Here is an 18,684-nt window from a genome sequence, read left to right on the forward strand (position 1 = left end):
ATTATGCTTTCATAATTATTTGAAAAAGATTTCTACACGTAATCTGGAAACATCTGAAAACAAAATAATACTTTTGAAAAACCTTGAGTCCTACACTAGGTCAAATTTGGTGTTAGAAATTTTTACTTAAAAGTTAGAGATAGGTAATGAATTTTAAACACTTTGTTTTGATTATAGTCATAAAAAGTGAAATTATTTCATAACAGTACTCAATAAAATTTTTTTCCAAGTGTAACTAGGTTAAATCTGTTTCTTAGTTTAACTAGGACTGGATACAGGTGCAAAACCTTTCAGTCTCTACTGTTTAATGAGCTAGAAGTTGTGCTGAGGTGATAGAGTATAGGAGAATGAGAGTGTGTTGGCTGTGTTATGGAGTTTATTTTTGATCTCCTGTTGTCCTAAGTAATAAACTTAGGTGGGTTTTTTGGTGTGCAGTTACTACCTTTTAATGTTTTGTCTTGAGAGAGAGTCTGCTGCCATGTGGTGCTAACCTCCTTGTGTCAGCATCAAACTCAACTGTTAACATTGGAAAAAGAAATTATTCATGTGATACTTCAGCAGAGTAACAAACTACACTGTGATGTGTAGTTTCTTAAAGTGAGTAATTTCTCAAAGTGAAATTATGCTGAGGAGCATACTGGGAAAAAGAAATCTTTTCCCTTTGTCCTGTGTAGTTATGAAGTAGAATTTGGCTCCTTGCCTTAAAATACAGATTTACTTTGAAATGGGTACACTTACTAATTAATAGCAGACATGTTTCAGTGTTGTTTTTGAGATCTCTGATGTTTTTTTCTTAAAAAAGAACACAGTAAAGTTGAAAAGTCAAGAATTAAACACTTAAATATTAGGAAATGCCAGAACTAACTATGCAAATTTACTTCCCCTCCCAACTTTCTGTGCATAATGATAGTGTCTTTAGCAGCTGCCCTCCCCCCCCAAATCCACAGGATGCTCATTCAGTATACAAGTGATAGACATGATTAGGGCCACATCAGGTTTATATAGTAACGGAACTCGTTTTGTTCCAGCATTTGGAGGAAATGTGAACTACAAGGTAGAGTGTTGTGAGGAGAGAGATGATGATGAAGATGGTTAAGTGTGGCTCGAGAGAGTTAGAACATGTCCCTGCCACACACAGAGGTCAGTTAAAATATGAAGCCGTTGCTCGTTGAGCACTTCCATCTTGTGCACTGCTGTGGAACTGAACTGTGCCACAATGCTTGTGTGCTAGGAATGATAAGTGAAATGAAATTGCACTGGTAACTTTCATTCTGTCTTTTCTTAATTTTTGAGTACTTGATTTTACAGCCTTAATAATGTTTCTTTATCCTCTCTGCATTCGAATTGGATGTCTGTCTCCCTCCGCTACATTGTGTGGGTGCCAGCAGGAGAATCACTGAGAGCGTAGGAGAAACTGACTTCTTGCTCTTGTTTCAAGTGACCAGCCCCTGCCCTGGAGCAGCAGTCACAGGGGAAATCCTGTGCTCTCATAGCCCTGAAGTGGATGGAGCATGTGCAGTTGGGTCAGCGCTAGGAACTGTGAGGGGATGCAGCATGCTCGGTCGTTCTATGGGGATGACACATGTACAGTCCAATCACACATAGAAAGTGACAATGGAGCATGTTCACATGCTTTTGGGAATAGCCCATGTGCAGTCTGGTTAGCAGTCCGAATGCAGAATCGACAGAGGTTGTAGCTGCCAGAGTCAAAGAAATGTCTATCAAGCATATACAAACTGGTATTTTCTGTGGATTTATCACTTGGGGAGAATTGGTGAAGAGTAGAAGGTGGGCAGCATCTAGTCTCCAGAAAAATGTCGGCCTTCTTCCAAATTTCAAGTTCTTTCCTCAGAATGGGAGAATGCACGTAATATTCCAGAGGAGAAATTTCAGGTACTTAAAAGGGCCAAAAACTGTCTGTTTCCATTTTTTATTTTCCCCCCTCCCCCTCCCCCCCGGTTCACATGCAGAAGAGGCTGGATAATTTTGGCTGAAATTTACCCAAACAATTCAGCCTAGGTCAAATACCCAGCATTAAATTTTCTAATCAAAGTGATATGGTTTTTTTAAAGTGTAAAAGAAAATTGTTTGTTTTTCCCAAAACTGAAGTGTAAGGATATAGTAAGTTGTAGTGCTAGCAGTCTTACGTTGAAGTCACAAATGGTCATGATATGTATCCTGTAATTACACTACCACTTTAGTTGCATGTTTCTCAGTAGTGCATCTATTAAAATACCGCTATTACGAAGCCTTTTGGGCAACTTCATACAAGTATCACTGAACTTGACACTTTCCCTTCCATTACGTGGACTGGTGGATGGAACAGGTACTAATAGGTTGCATTCCACAGTTGCCAAGATGGAGAAATGGGAATTCTCTATCATACCCTGTATCAAATGGGATTTTTGTCTGTGGTTCCATGATCCCAGATTTAATATTGTGTTTTTAATGTCAAGATGTGTAAGAGAAAATACTTAAAGTAACTTCTTAGAGATGTAAAAATGCACTAACTATATTATTTCTGCGTATTTCTTTCATTTCTTCAGTATTTCTTCACCAATGGGAAGGCTGTCTTTCAGCTTATCAGCGACTTAACTGAAAGTAATTTCTAAATGATTTCTGTAAAACTTATGCCATACAGTGGACTGTATTTTGTTGTGCAACAGTTTGTCTCTGAAAGTCACACAGTCATCTTTATTCATGCTGGTGAAACGAACACAATGCTATAACATACAATGTGAAGAACTTTTAATATTTCTTGCAATTCAGTGGATTCCTTTAATTTTTCTCCATAGGTAAAAGTAGAGAACCTAAAAGTAGTCCAGCTTCAATGGAGAACAATAGAGAAGAGGTAGGAATAAAATGCTTTTGAATTTTAGTTGCTTGATCAGTGCAGAATGGCTAGTATAGGAAATGCTGAGTACACTTTGTTGCTTTTACAGTAAATACTTAAAGAATATTGTCAGAACCATGCAGTAAATGTGATCATATCAGCTGAATAGAAACCTTAGCTGTAAAATATTTTAAAATTTAAAATTAAATTTTAAATTTTGAATGATACTCACTTTCATTTAGGCATATGCAAGCAATCCTTCCTGTCTCCCCACCCCTTCTTTACTTTTAAATTATTGAAATACATGCATTTAGTTGGACAACTTCATTGTCTTTCTGATGCACAATAATTCCTGGGAAAAATGTCTCTTAACACAGTTTAGAGAGTTAGGTTTTACTTGCCTGAGGTATGCCATTGCATTTTTGTTAAGAAATGCGAAGTGTTGTAATTGATTCAGATTGAGTATATTGCAAAGTGAGTTTTTCTTTTTAAAGAAATTCGGTTAATATTCTTTTATCCTTATTCTGTTTTTTGACTTATGTGTAAACAGGCTCTTACTTATTTTTTTTAAAAGAATCGGTCTCTACCTCGTATTTACACTTACACCCTGTTACTCAGATAACAGTAGGTACTTAGTTGTCCTTTTAGGCAAATATGCTTCCTTTTTTAAAAAAGAAAAAAAGATGGAGATATAGGATCTTTGTTAAACATGAGCAAGTTTCTTCTGTATGGTGTGTTATATACATCAAAGACATTTTTCATGTGGTATGTCTTACTAATATCTACTTCCTGTTAGAAACATTCTAGTTGACAATATGTTAATACGTAGAGAAAGCACAATGCCAGTGTCCTGCCTTAGTTTGCCTTTATTGCAGTAAATTCAGGTATTTATTTGATACTGCCCAAACCTAGTTATGATATGCGTGCACAAACCTCTGAAAAATCAGTTTTCCTGTAAAGACAACCAGTCCTTTCTGGCATATGAGCCACATAACAAGTGTCTCCATTGTGCTGGCAGTTCTTGGGTGCATACTAATGATAGCTCCCTAATGCCAGCCTTCAAGAACCCTCCATATCTCTATGTCAGAAGAGATGGTATTTTCTTCACATAGTGTGAAAAACATTTGTAGACCTGCATAAGCTACTGCAGCGCTAAGTGCTGTGAGGAATCCCGGTGAATTGTAAAAAAGTGAAAATGCACAGCATTTGGAGGCGGGTAGGTATGTGTGAATTAGGCCATTCTTCCATGTGCTAGTCGTGCAAGTTAACATTGCAGTGAAGATACACAGAGCGGGAGGCCCCAGAACTGGTCATGATTAGGACTGACCAGTGATCATCAGCCACTCTCAGTCCCTTCTCCAGAAAACTGAGAGAACTTTCAGCAGGTAGTGCAAGTTGAGAGTTGCAATGAGAGAATTTCCTCAATTTCATGGAGACTCAGTGCTTGAGATAACGTGCAGTGTTTCTCTCTGAATGTCTCAACTTATAACAGTGCCCTCTCTTAATTTCTTTTAAGATATATGCATAGGGAGGTTAGTGAGCGTGAGTGACTTAGCTTAGAGTTTGGTGACACCTGTTTTTAAATCTGTTTTTAAAAGGACAATGGCTGATCTGAAACCCATAGATTTAGTTTAACTGAACTGGCATGACTATTGAAATTGTGTGTCACTTTTTGTTAATGGTTTTCCTGCCCTTTTTTTTTTTTTGGTAAGAGTGCTGGTGACTTCTGGGATGTGTTCTAGTTAATATAAGAAACTGTGTTTGTTGACAGGTCGTTTGGTCACAAATGTGTTGACTTTTTAATTTTTCCTTGTTTTTAGGGCAGTAGTTCTTCAGAAAGAACCAAATCCTTAGGATCATCACGTTCAAAAAGGTTGGTTTGGAAAATAAAAATAAATAAATTACTTTTTGGCATGTGAAACTGTAGAACCATGCACTATGCCAGATACTTCTAGTGTACACCAGTATAAATCCATTAAGTTAGCAGAGTGCTGGTAAACCAAATGCCTCATAGTGCATTGAAAATGCAAACTTATCTTTCAGGGCAAAGGTTAAGATCATAAAGCTTGATTTTTTTTTTTTTTTTTTTTTTAATCAAAGACAACAAGATTATTCTGTATCTTCGGGACAGAGGTGTTTATACAATTGTTCCTTCACTCTCGCTATTTCTACATGCAGGATTCTTCCAAAAATACAAATTGGGTCATACGGAAAAAAGGCTTTATGTACCTTACTTTGGGAGACTTGTAGAATCAAAATGTGCTATTAAGTTGTCCTGTGCAGAAACTGCTACTTGCTGTATCTCTACTTAATCCTTTTTTGCTCTTTGATTTAAAAAAGTATGGAGTTAATCGTTTGCCAAGCAGTTTGAACCTACAGGAGAGAAATTATTTGTGACCTAAGTAAGAGCAGACTTACTCTAGTAGAACTCCTTCTCATCTTTTGCTCTCAGCTGATGCTTATTCAAGTTATGTCCTTCATGGTTTTTTTAAAATCCTAGTATACTGTGTAGATAGGTGAGCTCTTCTAAGTGCACGATTTCAACAGCTGCCTTCTTAACTGCTCTTTAAAAGTGTTGTATATCTCTTTTCACTCTCCTTTTTATCCAAGCTTGTTTATTTTATCATGTCTGCTGGAATTAAATAATATTCTTCATTCTCCCTTTTCTGTTTGTCTTGATTCCATATTTGCAAGCATGGGTTTATATTTGGCTTTAATTTCTCCCTCATCTTCTGAAACTAGTGTCCTGCAAAAATTTTCATTTATATCATTTTTACAGTCTTGGTTTTTTGCTTCCTGTCTATCACTAGTCTATCACTAAAGGTATTTATCATACTGTGCCTGATACTGACAAAAACAACATCCTGCAGTAGTTCATCTATTACCTTCAGACTGAAAATCAGGCTTAACGTTGTTCGTGTTTTTTTTTTTTCTTTTTTTTTTTTCCCCTTCTTTTTTTCTCCCTGCCCTGACATAGTAAATTCATGCATTTTAATGGATTCAGTTCTAAATTAGATTTGTGTGAAATTCTGGCAACTGGTCTTTTTATTCAACAGTTAGCTTTTTCATTTCTTTCTGCATTTCTTTTATTTCCTTGCAAGCATCTTTTCTGCCAAGCTGCTTTTTGTTATTTGCTAATATCTGTGTGTTCTCTTTGCGCTGCCTGTTAAACTTGGAATGATGTGTAAAATTTCTGAGCAGACATTCACTTGTGTTTCATTCAGGCTTTTTTCCTAAAAGTGTGACTTTCCTGCATACCTTCTTAAAAACACATCAAACCTTGATTTTACAAAAAAAAATACAGCAAGCCTGCGAAACAAAAATATTTTATTAGTATATCTTTTTATTTCACGTAGGAGGGGAGAACTCCTTTTCCTAACAAAGAAAAATACAACTTACTTATTATTATTAACTCAGAGCATCCCACCTTTTTAAATGAATTTAAAAAGAAGATAGGTTTCCCAAATTAGTATGGTGTTTTGCTTGCAAAGCGCCAGGCTTACCTGTATTGCAATATGTAATATTTGTCACGGTGTGGGTTTTTTTCTGTCTATGCAGGAAACCTACAATTGTAACAAAATATGTTGGATCAGATGATGAACAAATCTTAGATGAAACTGTAAATGAAGATATTTCAAATGAAAACTCAGAAAACGATGTTGATATGAAAAGCTTGCCTAAAGGTAGTTCATGTCTTTCTTTGTTTCTGAATTCAGCAAGTTAGCCAAGATTATGATGCAGCATAAATAGTTAACTAGAATGCACATGTACTAGTAAAATGCTGGTCTTAGGTCCTGTTGGCTTTTATATATAAACATAGATGCTCGTGCACAAACACACACACCCTGTGCATGTGCATTTAAAGGAGGAAACGAAGCACCTTTAGTTTTGAACCCAGCATACTTTAATCTGTGTGCACACCAGGATGTGCTGGTGGTTTAATTTCAAATGTCTACTGACATCTGTATAAAACCAACATGAAACAGGGGAAATAATTTATTTCTGTTCTTTTGTAGAAGTCTCAAACTCTGTCACTTGCAAGTCTTATTTATTTTACTGTTCTGTCTTTGAGGTTATTACCGATTAGATCAACAAAAGCAAAACTAAATCTGGGGAGGAAATGTCATTATTGGATCTCTTTTTAAGCACCCTTTTAAAACAGTTAATACTATAAGCCTACATCCCGCTCTTCTTAACTATAGTGTGAGTGTGATTAATCTCTTCTATTTCTTACCTATGAAAGTTACAGGAAAAATTGCTACTGTTTACTGCATAAGTAGCAGTATTTAAAGGAGTCACTTTAAAATTGACTATTTTTTCAGAATGTTAGCTTATTTCCAGTGTCCTCACAACGAAAGTATTAAAACTGAGCTCTTAAGTAGGAAAGATGGTTTTTCATTCACATAATTTTGATTAATACTCTTCTCTGTTTAAATAAAAAGGTGAATTTCTGAATTTTATTAACGACAAAACAGGTTTTATTCTATTGCTTTTTCATTTATTTTGTGCTGAAATAAATTAAGATGAGCGAAACTGGATAGAAGGGGGAAAAGGAAGAGAAAAGAGTAGTTACTCTAAGGCTTTTGATAGGTTTAAGTGACCTAACTGAAGTCCTTTATTTGTAGCATGCACTGCAAATTCCTGTACTACACACACCCATCAGTATGACAGTCCTGTTCTGCACGTACCACATCAGGGCAGAGAGAGCAGAATTTGCTCTTCGTAGCCTATTCAGTCTTTGGCTTTTGTCCTACAACTGCAAAACAGATGTAGTTTGAAGTGTGTGGTGGATTTTTTGGTTTCTTTTTTTTTTTTCCCCCCTGTGAACATCTGTGCATTCAAAACTTTGTTGAGTTTTAGTCAACAGATTGCACTTTTTTTTTTTTAAGGTACTGTGTTGGCTTTTATTTAAACAGGACTTTTGCACTTCATTTGGTTGTGTAATGGTTTCCAATTTCTAAATAAAATTATTCTAGGTACAGTGGTTGTACAGCCTGAGCCAGTGCTGAATGAAGACAAAGATGATTTTAAAGGGCCTGAATTTAGAAGCAGAAATGCCGTTAAAATGAAACCTGAAGCTCCCAAAAAGCGTGGAGGTAAATACAATTTAAAACATTTATTAAAACGGGTTTAAATTGCTGCTTATGACCACATTTGGTACATTTAAAAATTGTTCGTATTTCTAATAAATTATCCTAAAAATACCTCCACTCTTCTGGCTTTTTGTTCATTAAGGATTCTACCTGGCTGAAATTAGCCTCCATTGCTGCCCCTGCAATGCAGCAGTGAAAGCTAAGATTAGTTCTCATTAAACTTCCTATTTTCAGTAGCTATAGGATGCATTATTGGGTACCCCGTATGGACCCTTCTAGCTTTGTATTCAGAACAGTTGCTTGGTTGCGATCAGGTGTTACAGGTATTCCTTTTTTAAGGAATTATATTGGAACACCATTGATATGGGAACATTCGCTGACTCACCAAGAAAGCAACCATATTTGAGCAGGAGCATCTATAGGCATATTATCAATCAGTGAGCTAACAAGAAACCTAAAACCTCCAACAATTCAAAGACTTTTTTGTTTGGTTTTTAAATTGTGGGAAATACCCTACCAGTGGGCCCTTCTGAGGATTATCTTTGAAAAGCTGCTGTGCCAGCTGGTTTTCCATAGCTGCTGCTAAAACTGAGGAGAAGTTAGGTAGATAACAGTGATAACAGAAATTAATCTCTCTCTTTTTTTTCCAAAAAGTAAAGGAGAGAGGGAGGATTATGTATAAAGTAGCCAATAAGAAGGCAGATAATTTCATTAATACTGCTAGCGATATCTTAGTTCACATACCTACAGCAGTATCCAGGATATTCAGACAAACAGCTCTTGTACGCACTGTTCATTCTTCCCATTGTATCATTTGAGATACTTGCTCTCTTTTAAAGTGTTATTACAATTTAATAAGTGCTGTTTCTCCATCTGTGGTTGAAGAGGAGTGAAATGTGACTGTGGAAATGTGCTTGTGCATACTATATGGGCTCATGCATGATTTTAATCACATTTTGAGCATTGACGTTTTCTCTAAATTATTAATCTTTGAAAGTTAGTTCCGTTCTGTTCATGCAAGATGTCCTATTCAGCATATAGGAATGCTTTTTCCATCTGTGTTTATAACAATTTTGCAAGAGGTCCAACTTAAGTCTTCGGGGTAGGGTGTTGAAAAGATAGGCCTCTTCTGTTTGAGCTTTGTGGCCTGTGTCTGCATCCCCAGGACAATTCATATGACCTGCCATTCCAGCTTTTTTTCTCCATCCCTAGAGTATTTGTCTATCTGGACTGGTTATTCATGTACTGGTGTACAAGATAATTGTTTTGGAAGGGACATCAAGAGTTTGTTTAAGCCGTACCTTTATTCAGGGCAAGCTCAGCTGTATCTGTGTCACTACTGATAATCTTGGACTTGGTTTTAAAGCTATTCAGTACGTGTGTTAAGCTCCTGTCAACTTTCAGGGAAAAGGAATAGGTACTGCCTGCTCCTGTGTTGTCCCCATTTCCAGACTAGGCAAGGGACATGACAGCAGTCTACCTCAAGAGCAGCTGAATTAGCAATGTATCAAAACAGTTTTATTTTGTGACATGCACGGAAGAGGTAGTGCAGTAAATACTCTACACCTGCATGCAGCAAATCTAGTTGCATGAAGTGGCACTTACCTTTCTCTTGCTACTAGAATGAGGTGCCTAGCCTGTGTATATACAAAGTTAAGCATTACTGGTTTAAGCAGGTAAGCGTGTAGTCCCACCTACTTGAGATCCTGAATTCTATGCACGGTGCAAGTAAATAAATAATAACTATAAAATAAAAAATGCCAGTCCATCTTGTTCTTTGTGGAGTGCATCTTTGCATTTTTATTAGGATTTGTATGTCCTGTTTATATTAGAAATAGTAATGGTAATAGAACTCTTGCCTTTCTAGCATCCAAATGCTCTTATCCAAGACTGTAAGAGGCATTGTGTCAGTCCTTATTTTCAAGTTTTGTCTGCAGAATGGTTATGGTTGTATTTTTGCTAATAAACTCATAGTTAGGAATGTTTTTTAAGTAAGTATTTTCTCAGAATTAATGAATTAGTAGTTGTTTAATTTCTTTGGATCATCATCATTTGTGGTAGTAACATGGTTTACAAAGGTTTGCCTCATAAATTATCCTCTCTTTTTTCTGGTGCCAACTTGCAGATTTTAGGAAGGAGGCAGTAGCGGTTCCCCTTAAAGTTGTAGAAAAGGGGGACGTGACTTGGGACTTGACAGTGAATAGCTTGTTCTCCCTGTGTGATTCTTACACCTATTTAAGGACTGTGATGTTTGACAAAGCCTGGGTAGGTTTCTGTGCTGCTTGGTATAATAGAATGTGGTATTCTTTTCCAGGTAGTACGATACGATGGATGTATTTATTTGAGGTTTACCAGCAGCGTTTGAAACAGGCGTTTGAGCTGTTTTTGAGGTCATAAGAGGTGCTTTTCAAGTCCATGAGCTCTGCAGTACATGCAGTCATGCATGCATTGAATTTGAAAACAACAAATCTTGTATTCAGAATTTCAGACCTGCTATTTTCACTGAATTGTAAGGGTGTGTTAGTTGTTCTTACTGGCCTGTAAGCCATCTGAGATTGTGCTTCAATAGCAAATTGCTTGTAGCTTGTATTGTATCTTGAGAATGTTCATTCAGTTCCTTAACATTGTGGTGGTGTTAGTGGTAGTGATTATTTTAAAAAAAAAAAAAAAAATTATATATAGTCTGTACTCAGACTGTAACCATTAAGTTAACCATTTGAGTTAATTTCCTTATACTACTTACTGAACATGACAGCAAAGGACAAATCACAGTTAAGTGATCCCACATCAAACCTCTCTCTGCTTGATCCCAGTTAAGACAGTGTATGAACTGAGTGTATGAGCTTTCACAAAGGATTTTCCTTTTTCTTGAAAGCATCACTGCTGTTGAAAACAAAATGGTCTCAGCATTAATTAGTTGGTTTAACAGCCTGGCATGTAGTGAGCCTCCCAGCCCCAAGGTCACCACCTTTCAAAGTGAATTGGGGGATTGACATTAAAGAAACTTTCTTAACTGAATGTAGATACAGCAGCAGAGTAGTATGCAAACTGTGGGAGCAATCAGCAAGGTGGGGAGAACACATGTGTTATAGCAAAATTGTAGTTTCAAAAGAAACCCAAAAAAACCCACCGTCAAGAAGGGAACAAAAAGTGAGAAAAGATTTTCCAGGCACTATTATAAGGATTTCATGCATCTTCTGTAACGGTTTCCCATGTTTTTCTTTGAGAAACTAAAACTGTATGTGAAAGAAATACCATAATACAAACATGAATTAAAATGGTATTTTATCAACAAAGATTAAATGAGGAAGGTTGTACAGAATATCAGGGCTGCTTTGAAAGAGTTTTAGTGATGACTCTTATTTAGGTGTGTTCTCTTGAGGTGACCAGTTAATCCAAATTAAATCTCTCAAAGGAAAAAAAATTGTATCTTGGCCCCAAGTGGAGTATAGAAATTAGAGGAAAATTCTTTCAGTCTTTAAATGGCGAGTGGTTACAGAAAGATTTCTCTAATACTGGCTGGTAAAGTAATAAAGGCATATGAAAAACCTAACAGGCCAAAATATTGTAAGAAAATGAAATAGGTATATACAGATTTCTTTAAAAAAAAAAAATGAAAACAATTAATGTGTGGTTTATAATCCTCTCTATAGAGGAAGGACTACATGGAATTGTAAGCTGTACAGCTTGTGGGCAACAGGTGAACCATTTTCAAAAGGATTCAATCTATAGACATCCTACACTGAAAGTTCTTATTTGTAAGGTATGTGGTAAACAGTTCTACAGTTTGTACTGTTTGTTTTTGTTTGAAATGTCATATCAGTTGATTTGGGTGGGATTTTTGTGGGAGTTAGTTGTTTATTAGCCAATAAACTTTTCAGTCATTAACTGTTACAATTAAGGAAACTAAAAGCAGAAAACAAAAAGGCAAATACAGCTTACAAGTTTATATTCCTGTTTTCTTATACCCCAGTTAAACTCATTGTGGTTTCTTTCTAATTTATTTTTACAGCTTTAAGGCTATAATTTAGTGAATTTTTTATGTTAAATGATCTGTCTGAAATTTCTGCCTACTCATAATGTATTATAAGAGCAGATTCAATTCTGGATCTCCTGGTAAAGCATTGTATGTAAAACAACATCGGAATAAGAAGCGGAAAAATAGCTTCAAAGCCATCATCTCAGTTTCACTTGTGTACAGCTCCTGGACTGTTTTAATTTATGGCAGCCTCTGTAATCATGGTCTAGTCCATAACCCAAACCCAGCATCTGGGCCTTCAGCTGCATGGTTTCATGGTGGCTTCAGTTAGGCCCTAAGTTGCCTTCAATGGGAGGAGGTGGGGAACAGGGCAGGAAGGAAACATCCCTACCTCCTGTTTTGGAGACCTTTTACTTTTCAGAGAGATACAGCGATATCTCTCTTGCATATCTCTCTAGTTGTAGAGATTCTGTATTCATAAAGATATCTCTAAAGACAGAGAGATACAGATCTGTGTTACAAAGCACATTTAGTGTTCCCCTTCTCTTCCCTCCTTCTGCTTCTCCCCCAATTCCCAATTAATGTTACATATTCAGCTGACATAATATCTCAGGCATGTCCATCTAGTTTAATGTTCTGGCTCATTTCTTCTATTCATTCTGGCTTGTTTCTTTTATAAAATATGTTTTAGAACAATCAGCTTCAAGACGACTGTTTTCAATCTTCATTGGAATCCTAACTCTTGTTCCTAGACTTGAAAATCCTCAACATGTAGCTGTACATGTTCTTGCGATGCATGCAAGTTACCTGGTTCATTTTTGAAACTTTAGGGTGTTGGCTTCAAAAGCAGCTCTTGACTGTGAGCTCTGCTAGATAATTATATCACGTGTTGTTTCCCATAAATTTTCTGTATCTTTACTTAATTGAACATGGCCTCATCGGCTTTTACTGTTTTTTTTTTTAGTTTTTTGTTTGTTTGTTTAGTTTAGTTTAGTTGAACAGGTGTATAACTCTGTTCCAGATAAAGGGGCATCATCATTTTAAATTCAGCCGCTGAAGCCTCTTCTGGATTCTGAATTCACTGATTCACTGGGTAAAAGGACAGAATTTAGGTAATAGCTTGTATTAATCCCTATTTAAAGTAGAGCTTCAAGTCTGGGAGAACTTTCTTTACTAGCAACTGGGATAAAAAAACCACACCTTCAAAATTTGGTTTAAAGAATTCAGCAACTGAAGCCACTGATACTACTAGCTGAATTGTGTGTATTTTTTTCTTACTGTTACAAATTGTTCAATGAAAATACATAGTTTGCACCTGGAAATTGAAGCTTTGGATGTTAAGATCAGGATAAATACTAAGACCTTTTTGTTTAAAGCCTTATGGGATTGATTGGTAACATAAGGAGCACACAGCTGAAAATTATGTAGGATTAATTATGTAGGGAAGATGTGGTGTTGATTTACCTAGGAAATGGGTGGGAAAACCGTACAGATTTGAAGAGAAACATTCAGTTGATGCTCTAAAATATGCAAATACACAGCCATCAGACAAAAGCCTATTTGATTTTCAAATAAACCTTGAGCCATCTAAATAAGAAGTCATGGTTTAGGACCTGTTGGATCTATGGAAGATGTTTTTTAGATTAACACAAATGTAAAAGGGTTAGAATGCTGAAAACCCTGCAGCTATTGCTTTTAATGGCTTGCTTCTAGTACATGCTGAAATCATATGAAGTACTGAAGTCCAGTTGAGATTTAATAAAAAATTCCTTGTCCTATCTCTTTACAGACTTGCTACAAGTATTACATGAGCGATGACATTAGCCGTGATTCAGATGGAATGGATGAACAGTGTAGGTAAGTGTACAAAACCTGAAATATCACCCACAGCTCTTCAATTTTGTTTTGTTTTCTTGCAATAAGGAAATTACTGACAGTTACAGACCAGTACATAAGAGCTTAATCAACAATTATTTCTCACCAAGAAATGCTCAACCCCAGGGTTTTTGTAAATATTTGATAGTTACGTTAGTAATTAACAGGAAAACATTTTTTAAAGAAATCTAATAGCAAACACTTGTAAGACATCATATTTTTAACTAAATAGCATGCCACTTTACAAATACTTTAAAGGTGGGGATAGAATCTGACATTCTAAACCTTGTGAGCCACAGAAACTTACTTTTCCCAATGCATCTCCCACTTTTGAAATACTAAAGTAGTTCTCTGTCCATATGTCAAATAGCTAAATGTGTAATCCAGTCAAAATTGTGTGGTCTGTGAGGCCTATCAGCTTACGTGTCAGCCACTTTTCAGGTCTTCGTCAAAGACTATGCAATCTAGACATAGATCAAACAACTTTTTTTTTTTTTTTTCATATGTGCCTGCAGTAGTAATATACCAGTTAAGGCTAGAAAGACTTAAGCTAATTCGTTTTGCTGTAAAACAAAAGAACACTTTTTTTTTTAAATCTCAGAAGAAACATGGAAAATAAAATTGAATTAATTTTTTCTCTTATTTAAAATCGGTGCTGAAATTGTGTTTGGATATTACTGACTATTTCAGCTTGGTGAACTGTTAATTTAATACCTTAATTTTTGACTTCCCAATTCTCAACTGAGTGCTTTTCAGTCATGCTTTTAATAATACTTTCAATTAATGGATGTCTGTTTATCACCTGAGTTTTTAAAATGCAAATTCTTTATCAAATAGTAAAAAATATCTAAACTTCTCAAATTTGTCACCTTGTTGATACGGAGATAAGACTCTTACATTTCTTATGTCTCATTTCAGGTGGTGTGCTGAAGGTGGAAATTTGATTTGCTGTGACTTCTGCCATAACGCCTTCTGTAAAAAGTGCATTTTGCGCAACCTGGGTCGAAAGGAGCTATCGACTATACTGGATGAAAATAATCAGTGGCACTGCTATATTTGCCATCCAGAGCCTTTGTTGGACTTGGTCACTGCATGTGACAGTGTCTTTGAAAATTTAGAACAGTTACTGCAACAAAACAAAAAAAAGATCAGAGTTGAAAGTGAAAAAAGTAAAATCTATGACCATACAGTCAAGTTTTCTCCAAAGAGAAATAATTCAAATTGTAATGGTGAAGAAAAAAAACTAGATGATTCATATTCAGGTTCACTAACATATTCTTATAAAGCACTGATGGTGCCAAAAGACTTGCTTAAGAAAACAAAAAAGCTGGTTGAAACTACAGCAAATCTGAATTCTAGCTTTGTAAGCTTTTTGAAAAATGCTGCAGAAAATGTAGAAGTAAGCCCAACTGTGCAACTTTGTCAGCTAAAAGCTTTTAAATCTGTGTTGAGTGACATGAAAAAAGCTCATCTGGCACTAGAAGAAGGCCTGAACCTGGAGATACAAGCTTTGAATGTCAAAATCAAAGATAAAAATACCAAAGAGAAAAAACCTGATGTTAGATCAGAAAAAAATGAGGTGAAAAAAGATGAAGGAAAGGAACATGTGGCATTAAAAGAGGATGACACTGTAAAGACACAGAAAAAAGTTGTATCGGAACGGCCTGACAGTGAGCCCATGGATCAAAGTGTTCCGACAACGGAACAAACAGATAACAAGCGTACTTCTGGTGAAGATAAAAGGTCTGGCAGAAATGAAGAACCTCAGTATGAACCTAATAGTACAGAGGCTTTAGACATGGATATAGTGTCCATTCCCTCATCTGTTCCTGAAGATATTTTTGAGACTCTAGAATCTGCTATGGAGATTCAGGTTACATCAGATGAGCAAGACAATGGAAATACAGGAACAGATCATGAGACTCTAAATTCAAATATAAAATTGAACACTCCTATGAAAGATACCAAAGGTGGTACTAAGTTAAAATCATCGGCTAAAGGAACAAAAGAATTGATTGTAAAATTGACTCCTGTTTCTCTTTCAGAGTCTACAGTTAAAGCTGAAGATCAAGACAGCAATCTAGAAAAGGGAAGTAAGGATGTTGATGTAATACCTAGAGCAGAAAACTCTGATTCTGTAAAACAAAATCATAATGCTGGCAGTGAACCTTCCACAGAGAACGAAACTGTCTCACTTGTAGAGGAATCTGATCTCAGGAGATCACCGCGTGTGAAGACCACACCTCTGAGGCGCCAAACAGACGTCAATCCTTTAACATCAAATTCAGAAGAAGATAGCAATGACACTTGTAATGAAAAACGTAAGAGAAAATCATCAAAACAACCAAGGAGGAAAAATGATAAAAGAAATTCTTCTGACAGTACTGTTGATGGTCCTAGCCCTAATAAACTTTCTAAATCAAAAAAGCCATATGTATTAGATCATAGCTCAGATTCTGATGAGATGCCAGCTGTTCTTAAAGAAGTAGCTATGATGAGTCACAGTTCTTCAGATATTGAGAGCAATAGTGAAGCACCAACAAATGATCAGAAGACTTTAAATTTTCTAAAGAATCAACCAGTAAAGGATGAAAACGGAAAACGAAAAAGAAAAAGTTCCAGTTCTGGTTCAGATTTAGATGCTAAAAGAGGCAAATCAGCTAAAAATTCCGCTGCTGCTAAAAAGAAACGACAAAACTATTCAGATTCTTCAAACTATGATTCTGAGTTAGAAAAAGAAATAAAAATTTTGAGTAAAATTGAGTCTGCAAAAAAAGCTAAGAAAAAATACTCACGAAAAGAAGATAGTTATGATTCCTCTGAAGAAGAACAGAGGAAAAAAGTAAATAGTAAGAGAAAGATAAATTTGAAGAAACAGAGAGAGAAATCTTCTGAAGATGGTGATGCTGAAAAGTCTTCCCCAGAGAAGGAGATTAATCATTCTTCTCAAGATAAAATTGGTAAGGGGTCAGCTGCTAAGGAAAGGATAAACAGAGACTTAAAAGAAAAAACTGTAAAGGGAAAGCACGATGAGTCTTCTGATGTTGAGAAGTCTTCACTGGAGAAAGAGGAGAGTTGTCCTAAAGGTGTAAAGCTAACTGAAGTTAAGAAGAGCAAGGATTTGAAAAAGAAAAAGGCACAGGAAGATTCTTCTTCAGAGAGTACTGAGAAATCTGCAAAGAAGGAGCAGGATTTTGATTCTTCAAAAGACAGATCCAAGAATAAAAAGGGATCAGAAAGCAAAGCGAAGAAATCTGAAAAACTGAAAAAGAAAAGTTACAAGAAAGAACAAGATGATTCCTCTTCAGATGTTGAAAAGTCATGTCCAGAGAAAGGAAGTTGCAATTCTTCTGAAAATGACAAAACTAAAAATGAACCAGTGTTTAAAGAAAAGAAAAGGAGGAATTTAAGAGAGAGAGTATCCAAAAGAGTACAGATTGATTTATCCTCTGATGCTGAGAAATCTCCCCTGAAAGAGGAGAGTTCTTCTGAAGATGCTGTGCGGAGTAAAAAACAAACTGAAACTAAAGAAAAGAAAAAAATAAGTCACAAAAAGAAAATTTCCAAGAAAGAACAGAATGACTCATTGTCCTCTTCTGATGAGGAGTCTTATGAAGACAGTAAGAAAAAGATTAAAAGAGGGTCAATGAAAGAAAGTAAAAAGAGTAACTTAAAAAAGAAAGTGTCAAAAAAGAAGGTGGTTGTCACTTCGTCTTCCTCGTCTGATAAGGAAGAAAATGATGAACAGAATTCAACAGGTGAAGGAAGCAGTGATGAGCAGAAAATTATGCCAGTGACTGAAAACTTAATGCTGTCTGCTGGTACAGGATTTTGTCAGTCATCAGGTGTGCAAAAGATGTTCATCTACACGTATTATTAATATACTAACAGAGGAAATTTGTAAGATTTAGGTAACATTTAATAATCTAGAAGTGAAAATATTCGTAAGTAGGTAATTATACATCTAAATGTTTGCCGCCAGTTAGGTTTTCCAATACTGATTTGGAAGCATCCACTTCAATTTGTGCAACTTGTCACTTGTGGAAAAAAGGATGTCACTGTAAATGGAAGGGCTTGAGAAGCTATAGTCTGTAATTCCAGCAGGTATTTCCTTGCAGTGCAGCTTTCAAAGCCTGTTCCTCTCTTTGGCTGCCCAGGTACTGTTTAGCAGTAGGTATCTAGTGAACTCCAATTTGTCAGCTCATGGTTATGCACTAGAGATGACTCTGAAGACTTGTGGCATTGTAGTATATACATTTTAAAAATCAAGTAGATAATCTTTGTGCCCCACAAGACCCATGTAGCCTTAGAGCAGCTGGTGTCAGTTAACAGAAATCTGTCATCACTTACTGTTTTCATAGCAGGTTTAATACTAATAATTCTTTTTCTTGCCAAGATAGAACTATTTCATCAGTGTCTTCTATCTTTAGGAAATTAGAAAGAAATTCAGAACTGATGAATTTGAACACTTGGTTTTAAAGAACTTAAAAAGTAGGGGTAGTCTTCACATTACATGGACAGTACACGTTTTTAATAAATGAATTTTCAACTAGAAAAAAAGAAATCTATTTGCTATTTTAGTTATTGTGACAGGTAAATTGTTTCCTATTTGTTTGCTTCTAATGATGTTTCATAGAATTTCTGTACATGACTTTACTGTCACTGGCTCAGATGCAAGGGGTTTGCAAAGCTGCAACTAAACAAAACAGTGAATAAAACAGCGATATGTTTATGAAGATAGCAAAGGGACATAGTTGCATTTTGGCTTTCCTGAAAAGCCCTTGTAGGCAGACACTAAATGCAAAATGAGATGATTGTTATTTGTAGTTTCTTAAAAACAAATAAATCAAAACCAACCTCCCTCCCCCAAACAAACAAGACACCCAGATTTTAAATTAAACATA

The 18,684-nt window shown here is 35.9% G+C and overlaps 1 protein-coding gene across 1 annotated transcript in view; it reads left to right on the plus strand.

Annotated features, from left to right (window-relative positions):
* Positions 1-1,733: 1,733 nt before the first annotated feature.
* ATRX (alpha thalassemia/mental retardation syndrome X-linked) overlaps positions 1,734-18,684 on the plus strand; it is a gene marked incomplete at its 3' end in the record, with an annotated part of 37,026 nt that continues 20,075 nt past the window's right edge. The window contains exons 1-8 of the mRNA XM_009584316.1: positions 1,734-1,788; positions 2,796-2,851; positions 4,654-4,706; positions 6,392-6,516; positions 7,810-7,929; positions 11,580-11,689; positions 13,695-13,762; positions 14,699-17,625. Coding sequence (XP_009582611.1) covers positions 2,831-2,851; positions 4,654-4,706; positions 6,392-6,516; positions 7,810-7,929; positions 11,580-11,689; positions 13,695-13,762; positions 14,699-17,625 — 3,424 coding nt within the window. The remainder of the gene's footprint in view (positions 1,789-2,795; positions 2,852-4,653; positions 4,707-6,391; positions 6,517-7,809; positions 7,930-11,579; positions 11,690-13,694; positions 13,763-14,698; positions 17,626-18,684) is intronic.

The sequence above is a fragment of the Fulmarus glacialis genome, unplaced genomic scaffold (assembly GCF_000690835.1).
Source record: "Fulmarus glacialis isolate BGI_N327 unplaced genomic scaffold, ASM69083v1 scaffold31158, whole genome shotgun sequence".
NCBI lineage: Eukaryota > Metazoa > Chordata > Aves > Procellariiformes > Procellariidae > Fulmarus > Fulmarus glacialis.